The 19,534-nt window shown below is 40.3% G+C and overlaps 1 protein-coding gene and 1 long non-coding RNA gene across 2 annotated transcripts; one reads left to right on the top strand and one right to left on the bottom strand.

Moving 5' to 3' along the window:
* Positions 1 to 8,106: 8,106 nt before the first annotated feature.
* CISD2 (CDGSH iron sulfur domain 2) lies at positions 8,107 to 15,434 on the top strand. The gene is made up of 3 exons (XM_059470733.1): positions 8,107 to 8,209; positions 13,845 to 14,056; positions 15,075 to 15,434. The coding sequence occupies exons 1-3, from the start codon at positions 8,107 to 8,109 to the stop codon at positions 15,162 to 15,164; spliced, it is 405 nt and encodes a 134-aa protein (XP_059326716.1). The 3' UTR covers positions 15,165 to 15,434.
* LOC132072425 (uncharacterized) lies at positions 13,331 to 19,206 on the bottom strand. Its single transcript, XR_009418313.1, has 2 exons — positions 16,304 to 19,206; positions 13,331 to 13,476 (listed from the first exon to the last, which is right to left on the bottom strand). It is a non-coding gene; the product is annotated as an uncharacterized LOC132072425 (long non-coding RNA).
* Positions 19,207 to 19,534: the final 328 nt, after the last annotated feature.

The raw sequence follows: 19,534 nt of genomic DNA, 5'->3' as shown, positions 1-19,534 counted from the left end.
CAACCTTTGAGGGGTGTTTCGGTTTAAGAAAGGATTTGAGCAGTGTGCCTAATGGGCTTTAAAAGTTGCTAGTTCAGATAAAATGTTAATGCTTAAAGGTAATTACTCAAACAGGCCAGTTAAGGTGTTTCACTGGCTCCCTGGTATGGGCACGGCTGTTCAGGGGTCACAGCAGGCTCTGTTGATTGAGGTGCAGCTTCCATTCACCTGTCCAGCTATGTGCAAAATACAGTTTTCACTGTTTGACTAGAGGTACAGGGAATGAGTTAGCCTGAGCTAATCAGGACATTGATGGTGTACTTCATACACTGAAGTAGAAACCATCTTTTATCTCAGTAGGTTTCCCTGCAGACTTGTAGCAGGGAAGTGTTTCCAGAAGACTTGGGGCAGAGACCCTCACTGAGCTAGAAGCCCTGGTACCATTGATGTCACAAATGGCCTGCAGCAAAGTACTTCTCCTGGCCATGTCTCCTTCTTCTGAGGCAGTCCTGCTAGTGAATTGTTCATATATTTGTAACTAAATAAACACTACACTTCAGCAGAGGCAGCAGGTTGATTTGCTGTCACTCTTCATTTAGAGGTATTTTTCCTTGAAAATTCTTTCTCTCTCTTTTTTTCCCGTCATTGTGTTTTATACAGAAAAATGGTGTGTTTCTCTGGGGAAATTATTAGTGTCTTGTAGAGTGCTGTGTTTTAATTGTTTGATGGTGTATTGACTTAATTTAATGATTTAGGAAAATAGGAAACTCCACAGAAATACTTCTGGTTTTTTGGTTGGTTGGTTTGTCTTTGAACTGTCAGGAGTATATGCTGTTTATTTAGACAAGGGATTTAACTAGCCAAGTATCATTGGAATGAGGAGTCATTTTACTTTCTTTCTGTCTTTTTGAGCAATCTCATCTTTAAAGATTTGCCTGCTCTTTTCTTTGCTATGTTCCAGTTAACCACAGGGTATTCAAGAGCTTACTTAGACCTCAAATATCCAGGTAATTACAGCCAAATATATCTCTTAGAAGGATGGCATATTGTTCTTGTTTGATGTCCTATTGTAATTTGGCAAATACTGTAGATGACTCTAAGTCACCAATACTGAAATTAGCCAGTTATTTCATCATTATGGTTAGGAGGATGGACTAGGGCAGTATTTCTGGGGAGGTGGGTTTGTGACAGACGTGGTAGTAATGAAATATGGCCAGGTTTTGGCAAGTTGCTGAAAATTTTGCAAATCATAAAGCAAAGGCAACCTGACTTCTGTACTCCTGCTGACTTTTATTCTTCAAGGTCAAGCATGCTTTTCAGTTCGTCAAGAAATACTGCATGGATTTGTCACTTTTCCAAGCAATAAATATGAATCTGTTTTTATAAAGACAATAATGACTGAAAATATTCTGGTTTGTTTTGCTTTGAAAAATAGGATATCATCTTGTAAAAAAAATACCCCCTGAAAAATACTCATTTAAGGAGTTGGTAGTGGAATCCAAGATACTAATTTTCTCAGTCATAGCGATTTAAATTCAAAATAACAGCAAAAAAGATAATTTCCTTCCTGACTACTTGGTGGCTTATTGTAAATGATTTTATGATCTCCATTTAGCTCCCATATAAGGAAAGCACTGCTACAATAGAAATGGAGGACTCAAGTACTTGGAGACTAAATTATACCCTTACCCATTCATCATTCAGTATATTTGACAGTATCAAATCGCGATGGACAGGCAATTTGAGGGACTATGTGCATCAGTGGTTTTTACTATACTTGTTTCCTGAATAATCAAAACATTTCTGCCCCTGAAACTGTCAAAGTAACTCACACAAAAGTAAAAAAAAACCAAAAACCCTAACAAAAAATAATTTAATTCCTCTCGGGAAAACAGTTTAAAACATTCTCAAGTGTTTTAATAAATTAACTAGACACTCTCACAACATTAGCTTTCAATAAAAGCCTTTCTGTTCTAATAAAAAGGGACACTAGGATCTTTTCCTAGTTTCCAAAAGCACTCTCCTAGCATGTTGTTCAAATGAATGCCTCTCAATTATCATGTACCTTTCACAGCCATTAGGATTACATTTCCTGTCAAGTAAGTTCTGTAAATTTGGGGGTGATATGTTTATATCCTACATTTTGTTTTCGCTACTTTTTTTCCCCTTTGATTCAGCAGAGAAAGCATCTTATTAAAAAATATTTACAGATCTTACAGCTCTGTGCACTGTGCTGGAGTACAGAATTTATATAAATTTCTGGCAATATCTTTAAAAGTTAATGAAGTAACTTAAAGATCTAGGGAATAGCTAATTGTGTAGATCTAGAAGTGCACTGTGCTATAACTGAATGATGGTCCAGAGGATGGGGAATGTCTGGAAAAAAATAGAAAAGAAAAAACATTAGTAAGATAGGCATAAGTGAGGCTGTATTAATCCTATTTACCAGCTGTAAAACTGTTCCATGTCATTGCCTTGGAATCAAGATAGCCACCTTTTTCTGGCTTTCATCTCCATCTGTTGGACATACACTTGTCTAAACTAAAGAGGCATGGTGTTTGGGGGCTGAGGTTTTTCTTTTGCTCCTCTTTACTCTTGTAAGATGACAGAGAATGAGTATGGGTTACTGTCAGTGCCAGACCTGGCTAACCTTGAAAAGGGGAGCCAGGTTCAGAAAGTTCCTCAGCGCTGCTGTTGCACAGCTGTCTGAGAAGGGATGACAAACTGCCCTTTCACTGCAGTGTCATTGGCATTGTGACACAGGAAGAACCCAAGAGCAGAGTGCAGTCCTACAGCAGAGATCATCTACTCTGTCCTCAGCAGGGATCTGGTAGTTTTTCTGTGCTATAATTAGCCAGTGCCAAAGAATGCACATGGCGTCACAGGAATTAGTCTTGTGGCATTCTCACCTTTGCCTTCCAAAATAAAGGAAATATCTTTCAGTGACAGCTCTTATGCCAAGGGAGCAAAGCACTAGGGGAAAAATACATCCTCGGATATCTGGTCAAGAATAGACAATCTTCACTCATCAATGCAGTTTAAAAAGGAAAGGTGAGTGGTCTGCTGCTGAGAATATACTGACACACACACATCTACATCTACATCTACATCTATATCTATATCTATATCTATATCTATATCTATATCTATATCTATATCTATATCTATATCTATATCTATATCTATATCTATATCTATATCTATATCTATATCTACCTATATCTTCTTGTCCCCACAATTCCCATCATGATCACAGCTTGCAGTGTTTTGATAGTGGTTTTATTTCACATCTGTTCATTTACCAGTGTGCACTTCCCAGATTATGTCAGCTTTGTCCTCTGTAGGTCCTTTAGTGAAGGGGAGGATGTATCTGTTTTCCATCACTGCAGCTTCCTCCCAGGGGACAATCAGGGATTTTGCAGTCTGGTTTATTGCAACAAACCAGGCAGAACTTGCTACAAATCAATAACATATCTGGTCTCTTATGAACATATTAGTGAATCCTAAAGATACTTATTCTGATTTGAGTAAGACTTGGGAAATAGCAGCTCCCTGGAAGCCAATGAAGTTCCAAATCTATGCAAGTCTGTATGTGACCAACAATAAGATCATTCTGGATCCTCATGAGCAGTACATTCTGGATCAGCTACCTAGTGCAGATGGAAAAACTGGGTGATTTGTAATGGGTCAAAATTTAAAAGTGATTGTAATATTAAATTTACTGTGTACTTTCTTGTGCATTTTTAGTATTCTTGTGCATTTTTAGTATTACTTGGCTGATGTTTTTTACAACAGTTTTGTGTCATACAACTTATTCCTTTCTGTGCTTTAAATAAATGCAATTTCAACTCAGGGTAATAGAGTGGGTATTCTTAGTTTCATCTTGTGCTATTTTTGCAGGGTTTAGAGTAGCTGTAGAAACTACTACCAGTGATAACCACTTCATAAAAAGACAGCTCCAGCTCGGAAAAACCCATACAATTTAAATAGAAAGTAACTGAACTTTGGCTGGGGATATCTGGGAAGTTAGCACTGAATACACTTCTTTTTTCTTGAGCAGGGGATTTATTCAACTTTGTTTTATACCCAACTCATGGGTAACATTTCCCACTCCCCAGCAGTAGCAATCAGAGAAAGGAATCAAAGTGTTAAACCCACGACTGAGAGATCAAAGCATGGCATTTTTCTCAAATAAATAAAAACAGTGTCTACTCTTCTGTTCTCTCATGTACAAAGTTGCCATGTTGGAACCTGATGCAATTCTTAGAAATCTTGCAATTTTTCTTTACATGTTTGTTTTCATTCTCTTCAAAATTAATTCCCTACAATCTCCAACAATAAGTGCCATTCTAAGCTACAGGGATTTTTAAAATTCAACAATAATACATGCTGTTAGTGGGACACTGCAGTTAGGCAATTATGACAGTACCTCCCTTCAAAACACAATGGTTACATTGTAAAATTCTTGGACATTAGCTAGATTAGAAAGTAATGCCATGCTCATTTAGTAGTAATTTTATAATATGAACATTATGGTATCACATGATTAGACCACTGATTTTGTTATAAATGTGATTTGTTTCCTTAACTTATTTTTCTCTTGAACACTTTGCCCACCATGGACAGGTAGCTATTTTCAGTAAACACCAGCAGAAGCCACTTAAGGTGCCAGGTCTCAGAGTCAAGTGAAAGCACAACACTCTCAGCTTTCTTCTCTGGGCAACTGAACCTCTGGATGTAAAAATATGAAATAAAAACCCAACCTATGTGCAGTGCAATTGCAACTTGCTTACAATGTCATTATGCATAAAATACAGAAAAGTAATTGTATCTACGTGGTCTTATATCCAATTTTAAGGCAGTCTGCTTAGTTTTTGAGATTCAGGTGTTTAATAGTTGGATGTTGACAGTGCTGCATAATTAGCTGATGGAGATATTGCATGAAGTGAACCACAGTTCCTACAGCTCTTTTGGGGTGTAATGATTTCGCTTGCTTTTGGGGAAGTGGAAGAGAGAGAGATCTTTGCATACAGCAGGAACAGCAGCTAATCACACCCCATTGTGAAATGATTCAAATACAAAAGGACAGATCTAGCTTCCTCCTCTTAGGAGACTTGTGTTTGCTGATCACAGAAGCCAGCCCTTTTAGTTGCCAGTAGTACTTCAGCCTGCTGCAGACATTATTCCAGGTGGTCAGTTTGGAAAATGGCAATACCAATTCCAAGAAAATGGTTGAAACAACACCAGACATCCTCTTGATAGAAAAGCTCATTACCATGAAAGAGTACTGAGCAAAATACTACTTAGGCTTGTTTTACTGATGTAAGAACTGTGTGTCTGCTGCCTCAGAACCTTTCATCTTTTATCCTTACTGTTGTGTACTTGGTGAAATAAAATAAATGTATGGAATTTATAAATGTTCTTCTCCTTTGCAAATCTCACATGTTCTAGACAGACCAGTAAATATTATCTCATTTTACAGCTGAATTAAGGGCAGAGGGAAACAGAGCAATTTTCAAAGGGTAACATAAGGAGGAACACAAACAGATTCTTTTCATCTATCCTCAGTCTGTTGGACCAGGACCAACCAGCTTGTGGATGCTGAAGACATCTCTTATTTCTGCTGTGAGCAGAGCCAGTGCAGCTATGTTATAGTGACAAGAACAAATTCTGCCAAATATCATCTGCACCACTAACTTTTCTCCCATTCTTATCAAAGCATGGGCTGGTTCTCATTTGGGCAATGCTTGGGGAATTCCATGTCAAAGACCTGAGCTAGCCCTATGGATGGAGACCTCTACATTTTATCTGTAATGTTCTTGCTAGATGAAAAATCCCAGTGATAGAGGATACCTAGTGCTGAAAAGCAATATTCATCTTTCCACACAGGTGACCTAGGTCGTGTTCAAGTGTCTATGTCTGAGCTTTTTGTGCTGCTCTTTTATTACAGCAACTTCCACATATCCTCCCAATACCAGAGTTTCAGTGGCCAAATTTAGCATGAAACACACAAGCAGAGGCAATCTCTACTTTTTAACAGCTCACAGACTGAGACTAAATATACAAGAATGAATTGTTGCATGTTACTCTCCCCACAAAAAAATGAGAACATTTTCCAGATAGCAAACAATATCTGATATTTGAGTTGAAAAATACAGTGATAAAATCCTGAAGAAGCAATCTGCCTCTGGAATAAGAATGTCCACATAGGGTGTTAAACATGTGTAACAGAGGGAAGATGTCACACCTGCCTGTTAAACCTCCTGATGTTGACTAAGTTCTGAACCCATAATGTTGTCTCTAAAGATGGATTACTTTGTAAAAGCCTGTTCTTTCCTGCAGGGCTGAGCAAGCCTGAAGCTTACATTTCCCCTTAAAGCTAACAGAAGTCTGCAGCCAAATGGCAGGGTGAACATGCATCTCCTGTGCTCCAGTTCAAACTGGGTTTCTAAAGACACTTTTCACTTCTGCTTTGGTTAAAGATCTCATCCAGGTTTCACTTTCTTTATAGGTTTGCCCTAATCTGTGACTTTTAGACTCTGATAAACCAAACCCATGTGTGACTCGTGTCAGCTGATCCCTACACAACAGGAGGGACACAGGGAGAGCAACATGTGCAGATGGACTTGCAGTGTGCTGAGTGCAGCACTGATCAAAGGCAGCACAGCAGGGCTCAGGAGCTTCCCCACAATGTCAGCTGTGCTCCCAGCATCCAGAGGAGGAGGGCAGGACAGAGATTCTCAACCTCAGTGTGAAGTTGCTTGATTTAGGGCTGGAGTATTTACCTTATGTATTCTTCCCTCAGAAAGTCTCACAAAGGAGGTCACATCACGACATCTGATGTATAATTTTTACAGGAATAACCAAGTGTTTTACTCTTTCATTATCTTGTCTAATAGCTGGCATCTGCCTGGACAAGAAGGAATCATCTTAGGACATCAGACACAGTCATTAGGTGAATAAATTTAGGTGAGGTAGGGAACTTAGATACTCTGAGAACACAGGAATATTCCCACTAGCTTAAGATGATGATTCATCAGGAAATGTTCATGTAGGGCCACAGGTAGAAAAGTAATAGGCCAGAAGTGCAAATAAATTTGATTTATCCTAAACTTAGCTCCCAGTATTTTCCAGCAGGAGAAGCACACAGTTGATTTGGGTAGATATGGTGGGATTTCAGTACACTGAGGGAGGAGAGAGAACTGTGCTTCAGTCAGGATCATGTAAGGAAGGAGACAGGTCTTGTAGGATTGTGCTGCTTCAGCTTTCCTGCTCATACTCTTGTGCTATATGCTATTAGCACTTGATAGATTCACTTATGGTAGTAAAGCACCTTGAACCAAATGGTGTTGTCATGTCCAAGGGATTAACATTAGAGTCTCCAGGTCTGGATGGATTGTCTAAACTGACCCAGAACGGCTACATGCTTCCCACTTTTTCATCCGCCTATACAGGGAGGATTGTCTATGTCCAGTCTCCTAGACATAACAATAAAATTAAGTGAAAACAAAATAAGAAAGAAACAAACACATGTGATAGGTCTTATTCTGTGCAAATTATTGCCAAACATGAGGCAGATGGGCCTCTTCCTGTAAATTTGAACCTCTCAGCACTCCCATTATCTTACCTCATTCACATGAAGAAAAACCTTCAAACTTTTTACTTCAATATTTATAAGACCATCAACATGGAATACAACTTGAGTGCAGCAGGGTAATGACAGATAATTACATAAAACCTGTAAGCATAAGCCACATATTATTAAATACAGTCCCTCATGTTCCCTTCCCTTCCCTTCCCTTCCCTTCCCTTCCCTTCCCTTCCCTTCCCTTCCCTTCCCTTCCCTTCCCTTCCCTTCCCTTCCCTTCCCTTCCCTTCCCTTCCCTTCCCTTCCCTTCCCTTCCCTTCCCTTCCCTTCCCTTCCCTTCCCTTCCCTTCCCCGCCCGCGCGCCCCCTGGCGGCGGGAGCGCTCCGATCCCCGGTCCCGTGGCAGCGCCCCCTAGCGGCGCCGGCGGGCAGCGCGGCCCGGGCGGCGCGCGGGGGGCACGGGCCCGGCCGGCCGGGCGCGTGCGCGGCCCCGCCCCGCGGCGCGTGCGCGGCGGGCGCACCCCGGGTCGGCGCGCGGCGATGGTGCTGGAGACTCTGGCCCGCATCGTCAAGGTCCAGCTGCCCGCGTACCTCAAGCGCCTGCCGCTGCCCGAGAGCGTCGGCGGCTTCATCCGCCTCACAGGTAGGCGGGGGCAGCGGGACCCCCTTCCCGCCCCGGCGGCGCGGTCGGTCCTGCCTGGGATCTGGCTCTCCCCCCTCGTTCCGGGCATCGCTCGCTGTCTGCCGCCCGCGGCACAGAACGGGGAACGCCGAACCCTGAACTGTTGCAGCAGGAGGATGACCCGGCAGGAGGTGTCGGGATGAAGTGCAGGGACAGAGTGAAACGTTCGCCTCTGAAATTCCTCCGGGAACCAAGGCCGCTGGGCCAGAGGCCGTGCGCCGGGATGGATCGGGATTTAGCCGGAGGCCTGGAGCACGGCCTCTTCCTCGCAGGTCAAAGGCAGCATCTGAACTGAGTTAAAGCAAAAAAACCTCTTTCTAGGAACCTGCCACATACATAAAGTTAGGATAGTTTTTAAATGTAGTAATTGTTGTAAGTATTTTCTGCGTGAGGGAGTGGAAGCAGCAGTTCATTGATTGTAACTCTGTGCCAGAGTGAACAAGAACGAAGAGTGAGCGGTGGCGGCTTCTGTGGGCGCTCCGTGCTCCGCACACCGGGCTCTGGGGGCAGGCTCGGCCGTGTGACACACGCGGGCCCTCAGGCACGGTCAAGTGACAGCATTAGTCCGGTGACAAGAAGGAAGGAACGCTCTCCACAGAAAGTAGAAGTAGAAAAAGTTATCAAAGTGCAGAATCAACCTTATATCTTGCAGCACTAACACCCAGACTGTAAAAGTGTTGGAAAAATGTTAAATTTAGAACAGGCACGGTTTATTTAAAGCCAGCTTTGAGCACTTCTTTTTTCCAGCATATTTATGCTGCTTGTGACCTGCAAGTCACATTATCTTCTTCAGAAACAAGCAGATCTCTTTTAAATTAACTGTTCTTCTTCCACAAGTACTCTCTCATATGAAAAAGCTGTTAATTATATTTACCAAATAGAGAAATTCAGCTGCTGCAGAGTTGGGTTTTAAGGGAGGATAGAACAAACTACAGAACAATGCAACTTCTGCTGTTTCTAGTATTTGTCAGTTTATTAATGAAGCCAATTGCCCTTGTAACCACAACTTGACTTAAAATTTGTTAAGCTTAGTAATATTTTATTATCTTACTGCTTCACTCGTCTAACTACATGTGTTTGTAACAGGATTTTATTTGTGCAGTCTTCTGTACTTATAATGTGTAGTAGTAATATGATTTATTCTGAAAAACCTCTGGAAGGTTTGGTCTGTAGACCAGAATCAGGGCTTTGGGGTTTTTACCTAGTGTGATCAGCATGGGAGAACTGTTTTGTTGTCACATTGTTTACCCCACTGACTTCAAGGTACTTCCTCAAATTTGGAGAGAGGACAAGAAGCAAATAACTGCTTTCTTAAGTGTAGATCAAACATGTGAAATGTCAGTCCCAAAAATACTAAACAAAAGTAAAAGAAGGAGCTGAGTCAGAAACTGCTTTTGAGAACTGGCAGGATTTAATGAGCATACCTGAAAAATCCACTGCTTCTAGTTCTTAGTGATTTTTTTGAATGGACTCTAAAAACGGGAGACAAAGGTATATTTAAAAATAGATGGCTACAGAGAGAACATTTTTACATTTAAAATTCTTATTCAATAGTAAACTAGACTAGTATCTGCCACCATGCTTATACCTCTTCCTGCCAGGGTGAATAGGAATGAAAAGGGGGGAAAAAAGCAAAACTCTACAGGTGCTTCAAGTTATGGCATGGGATAAATGCAACACAGTGAGACTTTTGAGAAGGATGTTGTAGGACACTGCATCCTGGGCACCTACAGTAGAAAATTATCATCTCTTAGGGCATAAAGGTTATTGAAAGTCATTGAAACGTCATGGCTCACTGAAGAGCTGTGTGCTTGCTTGCACGCAGAGCTGCTGTCAGTCTTAAGTTTCATTTGAGAAAATGATTGCTGGAGCAAGTGCTGCCTCTTCTGTGTTGTTGTGGTCTTTGTCCTGTCCTAAAGCCTCTAAGAGCAGGGGATTCCCAATCCTGGGGTTATTTTGCAGTGAATTATCATTAGGAAAGACTATTAGACAATAAAGAAAATTAATGTGACCTTTTGTGTTTGCTACTGTAATTACAAAGTATATTCTTTGGCAAACGGCATACTTTGCTCCTTTTTGGAAAGTGAGAAGTAACGTTGGTCTAAAAATATTTAAAGTGCATTAATATTTGCCCTTTGGTGGCATCTATTGAACTTAGTGAGGGACCAGCACTATGAAACACTGGATAACATAGACCTTGTTTGCAAATGCAGGCCAGAATCCAGATTTGCAACAGTGCAGTCTTAACTCTTTTATTGCTTCTAAACTCTCATTAGCTTGTAGGCAATTTCAGTTCCTGTAGTGCATCAGTTGTAGAAACAACAGAACAAAAGTAAATGGAGCATTTTGGTTTTTTTATAGGATGTTGTATAGGGTGCTGGTTAAAGATGTGGGTGTCTGTTATCTGGTGTAACCTTATAAAACCAGAATGAAAAACTGCTTGTTCGAAGAAGAAAACTGTTAACATCCAGTGCATACCTCCTGAAGGTAAAAGCAGTGAGGGAGGAAGGAAAGAATGTTTGACCTTGAGTTTGAAAGTGGATATCTAAATTATCATGCTGTGCTGCTCAGAAGCCGCTTCCAGGTTCTTGCAATTGCATTGTTAGTCTTCTCAAGTTCAGTGAAATGAACAGTGTTGTCTCATGCCAGCATTGCTTTTTGCCCTGGAAGGTGTCATTAAAATGGCATAGAGATTCACCTCAAAATAGCAAACAACCAAAACCAGGATAGATCTGCTTGTTAGTTCTGAAGAGAATGTAATTAGTAGGTACTTCGAATTTGCATGAAGAATGTCATCACTTTAGAGGACATACAAGCACAGTTCCCATATTCCCTTTGACTGGTAGTTAATACTTGTTAAAATTTTGATTTGTAGTTGAGCTGTTACTGTAAGAAGCTGCTTTTGGGTCTGCATAGGGTTATTTCCACAAAAAGTAGCTGAAACATAAATCAAAGATACCAAAGGAGTAGTTGATGGAAGATAAGGAGGGAATGCCTGCTTTGATTTTCCTCTCAGTGGCTGGTCTGTACCTTGATTTTTTGTTTTTGGACATGTTACTGTTGGACTAAAAATTAAGACCACCTCTCCTTGAAAATATCCATTGCCTCAGCTTCTTGGAATTCTCTGGTTTCTGATATTTTCCAGGACTTATCTTTGGGATTAGTCTCTATCTAACACAAGTCTGAAGACTGACCTGTTCCATACACTACTCTTCATTTCTGTCTCCAAAATCTGCCTGTCCCCATGCAGCAGAACCGATAAAGAATCTCCAGAATCAGTGTAATGGCTGAATTCTGAGTTGTCAGCTGTGAAAATAAAGTCTTGTGAATTGCCCTACATGTGCTTCAGAAAGGTATGCATGGCTTCAAAACCAGAGCAGTCTACACTTATAGGAAGGCATTGCATTAGTGTGGATGAAGGGTTTTTACCATCCCTGCTCACCCAGCCTAAAAATCTCTGACAGTGTCTTGTGTCCATGCCTTAGAACACGATCACATTGATTTTTCAGTTTAAACACAGGAGCTTCAGGCAGTCTTTTGGCAATAACAAGCCAGTTTATGGTTAGTGTACACATGAATGTAACTGGGGGCTTTCCAGAGACTCCCACATTAGAAGGAAGCACAGAATTTACTGGCTAGTGAGGACAAAACTATTTATCAGCAGTTATCTTGGTACAAATATTAAATAATAACCATCCTAAACAACAGCCTTGTACATCCTATTCATGTTTATTTCTAATTTCCTTTCTCAGAGGTTACAGCTATCACGTTCCTCTTTCACTTGTATGAACCCAGCTGGCTGTGAGCCATTCAGAGACATGACCCCTGTTCTCATTTTGATGCTGTATCAGAGTGTGAGACCTGTCCTTCTTGTGTGTCAATCTTAGCCCAGTTACATTCACCACACACTTGACAGATGCTCTGGTCCTGGTGTGCCTCTTGGAATGGCTGTTCTGTCTTGGAGTTCAGAGGAGTAGCTTTGTAGAGATCGACATTTTTGTCAACAGTCAGGTTAAATACAAAATTTGGAATTTTTTTCAGTGACCAAATATTTTACCTCTCTTTTGAAATACATTCCAAGTCAGTCCTTCAGGTAAGGTAGGAAAGTGTGTTTGGATTCCTGATGGAATTGATGGAGTGTTCTGGAAAAGTAATGATAGAGAAGGCAAACAGGCACTGCTGTCCAGGAACTCAGGATTCTGTGCAGCTGAAAACATTTAAGTATCTCAGTGTTAATTATTATTTAGGGCTTGCAGCTCACTGGAGGAACTAAGTAAAGAGCACCAGAAATTAATGCATTGCAGTGAGTCCTGGTGAATGTGGTGAGTTGTGGTTTGTAGGGACTGCTGCAGGTGCAGTTGGGGAATGACTGCTGAGACTTCTTGCAGTGCCTTTAGCATTTATGCAGCTGTGATGCATTGCCAGATAAATGCACTAAATGTGGCTGTCACATCAAAGGCAACAAAGAACAAAATATTAATCCCACAAATTATTTTCATTACATGATCTGGTTCCAGAAAATTCAAATCCTTAAGAAAAATCCATTGGATTCTAAATGGAGAAGTATTAGCAAACTTGTGTTTTATTAGTACAAATTAAATCAAGCTATACAGAATATTGTACTTTTTCAGGGCTACAACCCACCTGGCAGACTTAGCCTGCTCTGTTGTGTTTTCTTTCTTGTACATTTTATTTTCAAAAAACAATTTTTAGAGCAGAATCTTGCTATATTCTAATCTTCAATAAATTAGTGTCTTGTCTTAAAAAGTGCTTATGCAACTGCTTGTGGTCCAGCTTGTTATACTTTTTTCTTTCTCTTCTAAAATATTTTTAAACTCCCTTCTGTATGAGTGCTTAATTATTCTCCAGAAATTTAGAAAAACGCTCTCAATCTTTAGTGCACCGTGGTATTTAAATTGCACTGGGGTGCATGTTCTTCACAGTATGTTCTGCTGGAAAAGTAGATCCACCTTATTTACATAAATGCCAATTAGTGATGCATTTCTTAAAAAGTCCAGTAAGCCTTCTCTCACCAGTATGCCTAGAAGATTTATAATGATGTAGCAGCAGGGCAGCCAGATCTGCAGTGGATACTTTTATTTTTTAACTGTACTTGAGAGAAGTTCCTTATCTTGGTAAAAATAATTTTCTGTGACTTCACCTCCTGGTCTTAGGTGTCTGCCTTTCTCCGTGTTGTAGAAACTGATTGCAGATCCCTGAGCAGAGGTCTGAAAAATAAAACCAAAGGGATCGGTGAAGGTTTTACCAGTACCTTAGTGTTGCCCATTTTAATAAATCTTCTGTATGTTTTATATTCTTCCATTGAATCATCTTCTAGGGTGATAAAATTCAATTTCATCAATTAATTTCAATTCAATAAATTCTAGGAGTCAGATTTTTACTTTGGCTGGAGTCAATCCTAAGACTTAATCTATGTCTTCTTTTTTTTTCCCTGAGACTCACCAATGGAATCTTGTTTTCCCTGAGGGCCCTTCTGAGCCCCATTTCATACCCTCAGCCTAAGCCATGTGCAAGTAGCTGCTGCAGCATCCTGGGGCGGTGCCAAAAGCCAGCCTAAATCCCACCTTGTCTCTAGTTTCAGAATGGCTGCGGTTACTGCCCTTCCTGGGCGTGCTGGCCCTGCTTGGCTACCTGGCTGTTCGTCCCTTCCTCCCCAAGAAGAAACAGCAGAAGGATAGCTTGATTAACCTCAAGATCCAGAAGGAAAATCCCAAAGTAGTGAATGAGATCAACATTGAAGATCTGTGCCTCACTAAAGCTTACTGCAGGTGTTGGCGTTCGAAGACGGTAAGACATTGTGCTGCTCTAGGGTTAGAGATTGAAACTTGCATATTTTTGGCAGAGCTTTGGTGGTGGATTGCTCTGTGTTGAGCTGTTGCCTTTGTCTGGAATTGGAACATGCTCCTGAACTTTGCAGAATGGCACAAACCTGACTACATGAAGAAAGTAACTGTGGAAACTTGAAAGAAACACAGTAGGGTTTCTCTAAAAATGTTTAGAGAGTGACCACATGTGAGTAAGAATAAAACCAAGCAAACCTGTTTTACCATTTGAAAATACATTGCAACTAATTAAGAGAAAACTACTCTTATTTTGCAAAGAACAATGCTTAGAAAGTTGTTGATATTAGAATGAAAATTAGGCTAGGCCTGTGTTGGTGATTCCTGTCTGGTCCAGAGCAGTGAGATGACTGGTTGGGATATTCCATATCCCCCAAATCAGCCAGATGTAAACGAGTGTATTTCATTTTGCCTCAATTTTCATTTCCTGATTCAATTTTGAATGTCCTGACCACAGTCCGGTTTTGTTTTCCCTGAACCAAATGCTTTCCTTTTTTAATAAAAACAATAAAGTCTGCCCTGAACTGAAGAAGCTTAACTCAGCTATTCTCACTTTGGACTAATCACTTCAGCCAAGTATTTCAGCTTCTCTTAAAAAAGTACTGTCTAGTTGCAAATTACTAAATCTATTAAGAGCACTCTTAATAGTTGTACAGTAAATCCATTTGTAGCTGTGATGTCTGTTTTGTTTGCTGTTCTTTCATGGAAAAGGCTTTGTCCCTGACCCTGTGTCTAAGAACAGCTATTTTAGGATCTCCCAAACTTAGTTACCCATTAACTGTGTTTGTTGCCCTTAGTATCCTGTGTCTGATAGGAGACAGGGAGTTTGATGTTGAACCAGGACATCACAGGAGGAAACAGCAACATTATCAGAGCACTCGGGGCTCAGGAAGAAATACAGAAATCACCATGCAACTGCTGTACAGAATTATGCTAATTCCTTGTTTTTGGTTTTTATTTTTCAGTTCCCTGTCTGTGATGGCTCCCACAACAAGCACAATGAGTTAACAGGAGATAATGTAGGTCCACTAATACTCAAGAAGAAAGAAGTATAGCAGATGCTTAATCTAGATCATGACTGATAAAAAGTATTTTATACTGTTGTAGTTGCAAGGGACAGCGTTTTGTTATGTGACTGGCATGATTTAGTTTCATGATTGCTGTAGATTTCTTTTTGGAATAAATTGCATTTAGACAGTGATGAATTTGTCACTGTTTTGGTACCTTATTCTGAGAAGAATTTTGCCTGCTTTGTAAAACTGTAAAGTACCTATCTCTGTAAATAAGTCGTTTATTTCAATAATAAATTGACTTTCTACAACTAAGCCTTTTTTTGTATGAACATACAATTATAAAACTGTCACTATTTCAAGTGCACATTTCTGTTGAATTTGTTCTACTGAGAAATCGTGTTACTCAGCTTTTCAGGAACAAATTTAAGTGTACTTAAGTGGGGGAGAAAAAGATACCAACTTTGTCCTTTGTGAATGTATTTTCAGGCAGCAGATCAGTGTTAAGTCATGCTAGCTGAAGGTCTGGCCTGCATGGTGTCTAAGTGGGCAGTTTGTTGGTCTTACACAAAGCAGCCCAGCTCAGACAAACCCCACACTGCTGGAAAGTTTCACACAGCATCCCAGGTGGAGTGCTGGCAGTTCCAGGCCGTATATAAACCAAATTATTGAGCAGGTCACCCACCACCATTAACCCTGTATTTTGGGCCCTGTTTTGGTGGTAAGGAAACACAAATTTGTCTCCTGCAAGTTCCCTTGCATTACAGTCACTACTTTTTGCATTGGGAATTTTCAAGGGATGAATGGGTTAAGAGACAGAAGTGAGGATGCAGAGCTGAGCTGTTCTCTTGGCTTGTTACTCATTCAGAATTATTATTTAGGCAAGTCAGAACATTGCTGTGCTGAGGCTTAAATTCAGATGCAGGTAATTACTACTTACCTAACAGCTGGATTTCTAATTAATTATTCTAAAGTGCTTAATTCTCCCACGAAATAGTGTATCCATTAGTTTAAAAATAAAAATTTGGTCCATGCTCCATCAGACAATGGTACCATGACAGATTTTCACCCATTCCTTAACAGCATTTTATTTGACCCTTTGTTAGGTGGGAAGCCCCAGAGCTGTTGCCAAAGCTGATCACCAGAGTGCTGAAACAGAAAGCAAGTCAGAAAGCTGTTCTCACCCATAAGGGCTCTTGCAGCAGCAGCAGAGTTAAGGTAGATCATTCCTCCTCCATTTGTGACAGTTGTAGTTCTAGGTTCCAAAACCTCTTGCTTTGCAGCAAAAGATGGCAGATCAGGATGTGACTGTGTGTTAAATTCCTGCTTTTATAAAGTGTGGAACAGAACCATGGTATAATGTTTATTGTTCAAATGCTTCATGGTGGTCTTGCCTTAATGGATGAGCAAACCATAAATGTATTAGGATATAAACATTTATAACATGGAAAAATATATAAAGGTAAGTGTCTTATACTGTTTTCACTTATAGATGTATATAGAATATCAATCCCCAGTTCTTGGGTTTGGTGAAGAAATTACTGTGAAATGTAAAGCCCTGTCTCTGACAATTTTTTCAGGGTTTAAAAACCACAGTCTACTGTAGCAGACTTATTAGACACAGGCTGTATGTGCTTCCAGCTTTTATCAGGATACTTCTATATTCAAACAGATTGGTTTCCTCTGAAATCACAACCAAACCTGTTAAATTAAGGGAAACCTGGTTAAAGTGAGTAATACAGCAACATGGTTTTGTTTCTCCCAAAAAACTCCTTGAAGAGAAGAACAATGTAAGGTTTAACCTCTTCATTACTTAATCAAGCTGTGTTAGAGATGGAATTATTTTTTTTCTCCCTACTTGCTCTTAGATGAGATAGTTTAACAGCAATCTACAGACATGGCTATAGGATAAACAGGGACAGTTTTTTTGTCTGTGCTTATATTTGTAAGGGCATGGAACAAATTTGTAGTGTTGCAAGAGCAAGTCACAGTTCTGTAGAAAGCACATTTTATAATTTCCACAAGATAATTTAATGAGAATCACAAGCAAGATAAATCATAATTTCCTTGGATTTCAAAATCTGTCAAGGTAATACTCTCTCATGTCCACAGAACTTCCTATAGAAAATCTCAAAGAATTTACTAATCTTTTCCATCTGAAGTCAGAGATAGATAGCTAAAAGCTGAAGTGCCTGTACAGTTTTGTGTCTCACCAACAAGTGAGAAGCTGAACTAATTACCTGACTTTTCTAATCTAATTTGGAAGCTCCATACACAGGAATAAATTTGCCCTAAATACCAATAAAGACTGGAACGGAGGTCATAGGACCAGGTCTTCAGTGTCAATGGAAAATCTGGGGAAATTGAAATCGGCATTTTGTGACACCTATTTACAAGAACAGCAATGTTTTCCTTTCTTTTCGTAATTAATTTGAACATGGTTATAATAGAATACAAATAAACTTGTAAAATAGGTTTGGAGAAAGGTGTCTGACTTGGGGCAACTACTAGACAAATGTAATTGAAGTGCAATTGACCAAAAATTTGGTCTCTTGCACTCTTTATTTAAAAATCAAGATACAGAAACTATCATCCATTTTGTGGCTGTATTACACCATGACTCTTTCACAGTTAATTTTAGACTTCAGTTTAAATTCCATAAAAAGCTCAGTTTGGCTGAAAAAGAGAGAGTAAGCAATGATTATAATCACATCCCCTGGCCTGTTGGACTCGCTGCTTGCAGATGGACAATTTCTGTCTTTTCCCATATGCTGCCTGCTGTAGCTGCTGGATGCTGGCTGCTGGGAACACTTTCTGCTGTCAGACCTTTCTGCTGCAGAGGTTCTTGTGAACCTTCTGGAACAGCACACTCAGACTTCCCCCACACTATGCCTGTGATTATGTCTGCATGACAGCGGGACTCTGCTTACCAGTTACTGCACATTGTGCTCTTATTTTATTTCCTGCAAATAAGAGAATACCATGGCATAATTATTTAATTGGCTTGAATTTATGCCTTATTCAGTAACGATTTTCAAGGCTTTTTGTTAAAAAGGAGGTGTTCTTTAATGTCAGGCTTCACTAGTACTCTGATAAAAACTGAAATCTAATCTCAAAGTTAGTTGCTATGCAAAAACAGCTGAAACTGTTGTGATACTTACTAAAAAACCCCAGTCTCTTAAGTTCTTAATCCTGACATATCATTTAATGAAAAGATGCAAGTGTTTTCTTTCTGGAAGATAAGGAGAGGGAACATTATAAAGCATTAAAGCTTTTAATTTTAGATCTGCAGGTCCCTATAATAGCTCCAACCTGATACTTTTTGAAGATTTAATAAAAGCTGGGGGAAAGGGGTCTCATGAGAAATATGGACATAAAATGGCAGGGAAAGAAAAATCTATTCAATCTCACTTAGATTAACAAAAAAAGATGGGAAGTTTTCATTGGTATAGCTTATTCAGGCACTGAGAATTGTGGAAGTGATCTAATGTATAACTGAGAGCACACTGAGGTTACAGGAACAGGCAAATCCCATTTATGACATGCTGTTTTGCTGGGGAAGGAAGTATTAGAGGCTATCACAAACAAGAGCTCTTCATCAGAGGTTTGCTTTTGTACTTACGGTTGTGTCCAAATTTAAAGGGCTGTAATCCTTCCAACATCACACTTCTCTTATTGAACACATTGCAAATTTGGCATAGTGATCCCTCTGTGAGGATTCTACTTTTTATAAAGCTTTACAAAAAAAGTGAACTCCTTTAAGTTTTACTGAAGTAGAACTATTTTATAGACAGCTACTGATGCACACTGTATTTCCTCACCTTGTCAGTTAACTTTACGAACATTACAATTTTCAATTACTTAACCTCCTATTAAAACTACATGCATGTCACAAAATAGAATCAATGAGGTTGGAAAAGACCTCTGAGATCACTGAATCCAACTTATGACCACCATGTCAACCAGACCATGACTCTCAGTGCCATGTGCAGTCTTTGCTTAAACACTTCAGGGAAGATGATTCCACCTTCCTGGGCAACCATTCCACTGTTTAACAACCTCTTCTGTGAAGAAATTCCTCCTAATGTCCAACTTAAAACTTCCCTAGTAAAGCTTAGACTCTTCATCTCATCCTGTCACTGGCAGCATGCCAGAAGAGTCCGGCCCCCCCCGGCTACCCCCTCCTGTCAGGGCACTGCAGAGCAGTCAGGTGCCCCCTGAGCTGCCTCTCCTCCAGGCTAAACACCCCCAGCTCCCTCAGCCACTCCTCACAGGACCTGTGCTCCAGACCCTTCCCCAGCTCCATTGCCCTTCTCTGGACACGCTCCAGCACCTCAATGTCCTTGCGGTGAGGGGCCCAGAACTGGACACAGCTCTTGGGCTGTGGCCTCACCAGTGCCCAGTACAGGGGGACA

This window comes from Ammospiza nelsoni, chromosome 4, assembly GCF_027579445.1.
Source record: "Ammospiza nelsoni isolate bAmmNel1 chromosome 4, bAmmNel1.pri, whole genome shotgun sequence".
Classification (NCBI taxonomy): domain Eukaryota; kingdom Metazoa; phylum Chordata; class Aves; order Passeriformes; family Passerellidae; genus Ammospiza; species Ammospiza nelsoni.
This window is presented reverse-complemented; position numbering and strand designations above follow the sequence as displayed.

Coding starts and splice junctions, on each gene's coding strand:
- CISD2 (XM_059470733.1), top strand. CDS start 8,107: ATGGTGCTGGAGACTCTGGCCCGCATCGTCAAGGTCCAGCTGCCCGCG. Junction 8,210..13,844: donor CGGCTTCATCCGCCTCACAG/GTAGGCGGGGGC, acceptor CCTTGTCTCTAG/TTTCAGAATGGCTGCGGTTA. Junction 14,057..15,074: donor GGTGTTGGCGTTCGAAGACG/GTAAGACATTGT, acceptor TTTATTTTTCAG/TTCCCTGTCTGTGATGGCTC.